This window comes from Petaurus breviceps, unplaced genomic scaffold (assembly GCF_028583685.1).
Source record: "Petaurus breviceps papuanus isolate PSGF00001 unplaced genomic scaffold, PetGlider_PUasm1.0 173, whole genome shotgun sequence".
In the NCBI taxonomy this organism is placed as follows: domain Eukaryota; kingdom Metazoa; phylum Chordata; class Mammalia; order Diprotodontia; family Petauridae; genus Petaurus; species Petaurus breviceps.
In genome coordinates, this window is record NW_027185759.1 from 12,458,654 (window position 1) to 12,466,749 (window position 8,096).

General features: G+C 35.6%; 1 protein-coding gene across 3 annotated transcripts in view; it reads left to right on the top strand.

Moving 5' to 3' along the window:
* Nucleotides 1-7,422, top strand: part of MBNL1 (muscleblind like splicing regulator 1) — a 219,873-nt gene extending 212,451 nt beyond the window's left edge. For all 3 annotated transcript variants that reach the window (XM_069083423.1, XM_069083422.1, XM_069083421.1), the window contains 2 exons: nt 817-891; nt 3,881-7,422. In XM_069083423.1, the coding sequence (XP_068939524.1) occupies nt 817-873 (57 nt within the window). In that variant the 3' untranslated portion in view covers nt 874-891; nt 3,881-7,422. The remainder of the gene's footprint in view (nt 1-816; nt 892-3,880) is intronic.
* The last annotated feature ends 674 nt before the right edge of the window (nt 7,423-8,096 follow it).

Here is an 8,096-nt window from a genome sequence, read left to right on the forward strand (position 1 = left end):
GCCAAGGATAATTTTCTCCATTTTCACTGATGAGGAAGTTTAGACTAGGAGAGATGAAGAGACTTGCTCCAAGTCACACATTGAAAGGCCATTGAGTCTGTTCCCAGTAGCCTATGCTGCCTTCTATAGTTTAACTCCCCTGAGTTTTGCTTTAGAGGAAGTTAAAACTACAAAGTCAACGTTCACAGCTCTTTTGAATAGTGGAAGCTAACTATTTTCACATCTATTTTTTAATGCCCTGTTTCTCACTTCCTCTGCCATTGTTATTTTGTTTGAGATATGAAAAAATGCGATTGAGATAGAAAAGTAATTTTCTGGAAAATCCCATTTGCAAATTGCCTAGAGTCTTGAGTGGCCATGTTTTCTGTGACTATCGCCACATGACTACATTTTGGGGGTCCGTTTTTGAAACATTTGCAGACACATTCAGAGGAGAGAGCATGCCTGAAATTGGACACACGATTTAAGCAAAACATTCTCACTCCTCATCGTTTTCCAAGTCAAGGAAATTCCAGATGTGTGTAGGCCAACAAAAAGGGACTGCACTGCATGGACGTTTGTAACTTAACTTCTTTTACCTGGGAACGACGGGTAACACTTAGCTACATCTTGTGGAGTAGTGCTTACTTAACACAATGATCCGATTCAGTAAAGGAAGGAAAGATGAAGTCGCCACTTTGGCGTCCAAGGTGACGTTGACTAGCCTCACAGCCCAACTTCGCTTTCCTTGTACTTAATGTGATGATGTAGTGATCTCGCTTGGTCGCTGGCTGCCTTGCATGGGTCATTCATGACAAACCGTTCTTTATTTGCTAGATACCCATAATATCTGCCGAACATCTGACTAGCCACAAGTATGTCACCCAGATGTAGACATTTCATCACCGAACAGTAAGTCTCTCATCTGCTCTGTGTAGTTGTGTACTTCCTGTAACTTTTAAAGCTCACATAGTGCACAGTACTGTTATTAAAGATGCTGGATATGTTCTAGAAAGGGGAAAATCAGTTCACTTTTTAAGTATCCTTATGTTTTGTATCATAAATATTTGGGATGTTTAATGTAGACACATCCGAAAGTTATAATGATTCTTAAAATAAAAATCGTAATAGAAAAAGAAATGAAGCAAACCAAGATTATTTTTTTTTCTTTTATATCATGAAATTACTACAAGAAGGGAGGAAAAAAATGAATCCTAATTCTATTTCTGAGGCAAAGTTTTAGATTTATGGAGCCCTCCTTTATTATTCAGATTTATTGCCTCAGAGTTGTATTTTAGATTACTAAAAAGATAATGAATATATTATTTAGGTATGTATTTATCTATGCCCCCATGCACTGTATTCAAAGGTATATTCATCAGTTAATCCAAAAGTATTTATTAAGCTGTTGGTTTGTGCAGGGTACTGTACTTAAACCCTAGGCAAACAAAGAAAGGCAAATACAGTCCCTGACCTCAGGGATTTCATCTTTTAATAGGGGAGAGCACATATAAATAATAGAGTAGATACCAAGTAATATCAGAGGGGAACAAGGACATATGACCATTTCTTTAAGCAAACATGTGTACAACCAATCGAGTCTTGTCCCTTTTGAGTTAATCATGTTAGGAAACTGAATCCTTATTCCAACAATGTAGAACCGACATTGCTGAGCCCTTTTTGGACCTCACCTTTGGCATGGTCTTCAGACACCTTTGGACCATTTTTTACTTTTTTGTTAACCTTCGGTCTCAGAAGGTAAGGATGACTTCTAGGAACAGGGAGATTTGGCACAAGTCAAGAAGCTTTTATTAAGCACCCCCTATATCTAGGTCCTGTGCTAAGCACAGGCCATGCCAAAAAAAAAAAAAGTCAAAAGACCCTGTCCTTAAGAAGCTCCCAATCCAATGGGGGAGACAAGATGAAAACAACATGCCGGACTGGAGATAAGCAGCAGAGGGAAGGCCTGCTCATGTAAGGGCATGAGGAAAGCCTTCTTGCAGAAGGTGAGATCGGAGCCTTCCTTGAAGGAAGGTAAATCTATTAAATCAGGTGAATAATCAGGCTCGGTCTTACTACTTCGGGTGAACAATTGCATGATCATACATTCAAGAGGCTGACCTTCTTGCTTGGTTTAAATACTGACTCTGATGGTGATTACATTGTTGGAATAAATGTCCAGACTCCCAGGGTGACTATTTTGAAGGGGACAACTCTCATCTTGATGAGTAAGTTATAGTGTGTTAAAAGATAGTCCTATTCCTGTGACTTTACATATACAACGTGCGCATTTGTAGCTATTGATGCAGGTAGCTAATATAAGTTTTCGATTTTACCCAAATATTGAAGTCCATCTGTGAGAGAAGAATAACAAAAAAACAATTACAGGATCCATTTACTTTTTGTTCTCAAGAATAATTTATTTATTTACTAACACAAGCAAAAGATTGATTATACATATTACATTTTTTTTAAAAAAAGTGTCAATCCCCAAATGATTATATTTCTCATTAGGATCCATTTTCAGCAGCCAAATCAGCTCAGTTGCATGGTGGATAGAGTTCAGGGTCTGGAATCAGGAAGACCTAAGTCCAAATTCTGCCTCAGAAACTTATTAGCTCTGTGACCCTCAGCAAAAGTCACTTCAGCTCTGTTTGCCTCAAGTGTAAAAGGGTGTGAAGATAATGACAGCACCTACTTCCCAGGGTTGTGGAGACAATCAAATGAGAAAGCCACATAAAGCTCTGTAGAAATGCTAGTTGATAAGAGTAGTGGGAAGAAAGTGTATCAGTGTTTTCACTTTGACTCAGATTACAAGGATCATTGAAATTCTAGGGCTAAAAGGGTTCTTAGACATGTTCTGTCATTTTATAGATGAGAAAACGAAGGGCAAGAGGAATGAAATGAAAGTACTTACAAAAAGTCACCCAGGACATTAGTGGCAGGGCAGACATTTAAACTCAAGACCCTGACTCTGAGATCAATGTTTCTCCCTCTCCCCCACCCCCGCAGTCCATAGCACCATGTTGGCTAAATGGATGATGTTTCTTTTACAGATGACCACAGCCTCAGAAATATGTCGAGACCCAATAAGGCAGAGTTTCTTTCATTAACTGACTTCAGGTCATGCTGGCCTTCTGCATGGCCTCATCTATAAAATGATGTGTCTTGACTAGATTATCTCTAAGGCCTATTGCTATCCTGAAGGACCAGGGAAAGAATAATAAACTGTACTGCGTCTACTCTTCCATTGAATTGTGGTTCATGGTAGCTGAAATGAAAACATTCATTTGATGAGCAAAGAACTCTTGAAAGAAATGAACCCCAGTAAAAAGCAGTCTGATTACTAGATGGATGCTGGTACAAAACCAGTAAGCCCCGTATTGTCCAAGATTTCTTTCTGAATTTTAGAAAGAAACTTCACCTAATTTGCACTGATGAAAAAGTATTCTTTTGCTTTTTAAACAGCTAATTAATACAGTTGGTTTCTTGTTGAAACACAGGACATTTCATGAATTTCTAAATGCAAGGCGTCAAACCATTTTTTCCTGAAATGTAGCTCTGTGTAGACAGGATCTTACTTAACACCAGCATTATGAAAGGAGTGATACATGTGTGCTTTCTCTAACTGTAAGAGACGTTACTTCCTTACTCCTGGATGGTTTGGGTTTAGAGAAATCGAATTGCATTTTGTTCAGTTTCCCCATTTACTATTCCAACACTGTGGGTATGCTGGGACCAGTTGGGTAAAAAGAAAGGTGTTTCACATCAACAAAGTGTCCATCCTTTCACATGAAATCTCTGAAAAACACCAGGAAATGCGTTGTGGGGATGTAGAGGGCTCTGCCGAGACACCTCATTCAACAAGTCTCTTTTTCTTCCCCCTCCCTCTTTTTTATAGGTCATACTAAAGAGAAGAGGACAGTGTGCTTGGTTAGAATAAAGGACAAGGTCGTTAGCCATAATGTATATACTGTCAAGCAACACACCCAGCCAAACCCTCAGCTGTAAAGCATCCACTTATTGCATGTTATCAAGATGAAAAGACAACATGGAAACCCACTGCACACTGTTGCCTAGATATTTTGTATATTGAATTGATATTGTGCTGAGGTGATCTTAATGTCTAAAAGAACAACGTTGTCTCTCTTTTCTAGCACAGAGAGATGCATATGTATTTTCGTATGCATCCACTTAGTTAATTTCCTACATACTCATGCCATCTTGAAAAGACAGACTATGGTGTAACCATGATTCTATCATGTATTGGTACGTCTGTAGACCAAGATATAATTAAAAAAAAAGTTTATTTCTTTCAAGGTTTACAAATAACAAAGGTGCACCTTGTATTTAAAATTGCCATTATAGACAAAAGTGTGCATGCACAGTCATTTTTGTTGAAGAGTAATATTTTTAATGTAATAGATTGTAAGAGGTGGTGAGGGAGGGATCTGACAGAGATGAATGTGCCAAGCAAAACCCGAGCTGGGTCTGTTTTAAAGCACATCGTGGCTTTAAGAACCATGTGGTTGAAGATTCTCATGAAGTGCCATAGACTGTCCATCAAAGCAGAGTATTATTTCTTCAGTGTTATTATTTTCAGAGCCATGTTTTGTTGCTTACTTGCTAATACCCATCAGTCAAAGGGCACCATTCTTTTATCGAAACCAAAGCTGTCTCAGAAATGGCCCATTTAACCTTAACAGTAACCATAGGCAGCACAAGACAAACTCTCAAATGAATACAGAAAACTCACATACTGGAGATATATAGAGAGATAGATATATATAGATTATATATATAAAAATTATTTTAATGCATTGTAGTGTAATATTTATGCATATTATACTGTATAACATGATACTCAAAAAAAAAAAGGGAAATGCCATTTCTGAGACACGATAACAAGAAAACAATGTTTGCGGAACTTGTTTTGCTTCTGTTTATAGCCTCTGTCAAAAGTCAAAAGACTATAAATGCTTTGCAAAAATAGTTTCACTTTGTTTCCATTCTTCATTATAGTCACATTCAAAATGATGACTCTAAACAAGGAGAAAGGCAGCAGCAATGTCATTGGATGCATGTTAAACCAAAATATTTTAAAAAAATGGTAAAGGTTTAATTAAGTAGTAATTGGGCGGGTTAAGTACTTGGGTGAATTTTATATGTGATTTTTTTTCTCTTTTTTTGTTTCTGTTTTGTTTTGATTAACTGCTTATAGCCTTAGAAAGCCTTTTACAGAATTAAAGGTATTTGTAGATGTGCATTCAGTTTTTAAAAATAGATTCATCCAAAGGAATTCCTTTTTTCTTTCTTTTTTTCTGGTTTGGATGTTGCAGCTAGTAGAGGATATACATATATGGATATATATGGATATATATATATATATGTATATACATATTTTTTTGCCTGTTCAGCAGTTCTGAGCATTGCTGAAATGGGGGCCAGGTCACTAGTAGCGTGGTGTGGAATGGAAGAGGAAAAGGTTCTGTTATAGAACCTTCCATACTTCCACGTTTACGGCAAGTTTTTATGCTCGAGAGATAATGCTTTCTAGTATAAGAATGATGTGTTGATTTTACTGATTGTACTGTACATCTATTAAAGCCTTAGATTATTACATTACGGGTTGGACCCCATACCAATGTAATTTCAATCGTGTTAAGAAAGTTTAGGTGACTTCACATGTTATTGTAGTTAGTTTCAGTATAGAATATTACTTATTTTCCTTGTTAAAATGTAGATTTTAATTTCCTACATTTATTAAAATTGTTTTCATTTTCTATTAACAATTGAATACCATTTCAGTTTATAAATTTTGTTTTATTAGATTTTACTGATGAATTTTCAAAATACAAAAAAAAATCAGTTTTTTTTTCTTTCATAACATACTCAGTTTTGAATTACATGTAGTGTCATAGAAGGATTCGTATTATTGTTAACTAAATGATTTCTATTTTACGGATTTAATATTACAGTGTAAGAATGTCAGTCATTGTTCGTTCTTGTCTAGTTTTCATGAAAAGAACAAAGATCTTTTATATGGATATCTTATAATTATATAATCATTGCTAAGTAAGAAGTTAAGTTGTTGCTACGGCAACAATCCTGGCAGACAATTGAGTAATATTTTGATGATTTATTTTGTTTGTAATTAGTTATTATAAGAAAATTTAGATCCTAGATATTAGAATAAAATTTATTTTCTACTGTATCCATTTCAAATGTTAAAGTATTGTTTAAATATTTTTTGAAATCCCTGAATATCAGGCCTTGTTATAATTAAGCTGCATAATCGATAGATCAAGGGACTTTTTGTTGATAATCCAAATACTCAAAAGTTTACGTAACAAGAATTTTAGTGTGTGCAAACTCTTGAGGGTTGATTATGCTGCAGTTTAGCATGTTGGAACGTTGAGGAAAGAAGGTTGACTTTTTGCACTTCTGTATATAGTCAAAAAAAAAGAGAGAAACCTGTATAATAGTGAGATCTTATTTTGAATAAAAACGTCTATAATTACAAGGAGTTTTGTTAAGGCTTATTAAAAAAAATGACAGGCTGAGCAAAATTGCTTGCAAAAGTGGCAGAGTTAGCACTCCAAACCCCTCCCAAAAAAGTGGCTTTGCTTTTTGTGGACAGCTTGTAGTTTGCCAGGATTTTTTCAGCTGGAAAGATATGCCATCCTTCCAAGATCTCATGACTGACAACTGCTCCCCTGGTCCAAATATGCCTGAAGATCATTGCCAAAAATAGCAGGTACTTATTTCAACCATTAAGGTGAAATCATGGATCAGATAATCCTTACATTATTCAAAACTACTGCATGTTTAAACTATCAAAAAAAATTTAAGAGAACTATATTAAGAATATATACTATTCAAACCAGTTTCTGACAATTTCAGTGGTTTATTGTTCACAAAACAAAAATCTTCAAAATGAGTATTGAATCTCACAAAAAGTTAAAAATCATAAACAGGCAAACCAAACAGCACACCGTAGCTATTGTTGTTATGTGATTGTTTTTTTTATTGCTTAGTGAGCTGTTCTTTTAGCAGATGAAAACAAACCAACCAACCTCAAATTTTACAGTTTTAATGCTCAAAATCAGAAGCACTCAAAACAACGTTGCTTATCACGTTGTAATTTAAAAGTCACAAACCAAGTGATATTTGGCTATAGTTTTTATCGGTATTATTCAACAGTCACACCAATCAGGTGATGATGACGTTGCACTTATCAGCAACCCTGCGGCTTTCATCTGCTGAAAGGACAGACGTGCTTGATTTTACTATTATGTAATCACAGAATTCCTTTTGCTTGTAGTCGCTTTGAATTATGTATTCTGTCCTTGGCTGCAATTTGTTTTTATGCTTATTTTATTATTATTGCAATAGTTGACTTTGCTGTATGGAAAAATAAAGTAAAAAATTGCCCTAATAAAACTTCTCTTTCTTAATTATATTTTTATATTGGAGGTTAAAAGTTAAATTATTTTTGTTCGTGTCTATTTTGTGTATTCCTCGTGTATCTTCATAAAAATTCTTTATATACAAGCTCTAACTCTTGGGTTTTGATACCACAATTATGGGTAACACATTCAGCATGTGAAACAAGAAATGTACCATACTCAATGTCCTCTTCGCTCAAAGTGTTTTCATTTCTATGAGAGTGGACAAATTTCATTCATACAGAGAATGGGAATTTCAATCCTAGTGCCTCATCTTTCTTTTAAAAAAAAATAGAGAGAGATTTAAATTAGTTGAAAAAACAGTTGTCTGATATTCACACTCTAGCTGTCACAATTCCGTTTAGGTGCAAGAAAGAAATATGAAGGAAAAAATAACATATCACAACTCTCTCCATTTGACCTAGTTGGGGGATAGCCCTTCTTTTTTTTTAGTGAAAACATGAATTTGAATGAGATGTCCAAAGAGAATAGTTTAATGTTGGAAGAGTCATGGCACATGGATCAGAGAGAGAAAGCTCATGTCTCAAAGCTCATCTAAGGTAAAATCACCGTGAAGGACAGGCAGTCTAGTAGAGTGGTAGAGGACCAGTCTTGGCACCCAGAAGATCTGACTCATGCACCTGTGTCACCCTGGGCCAGGCACTTCCT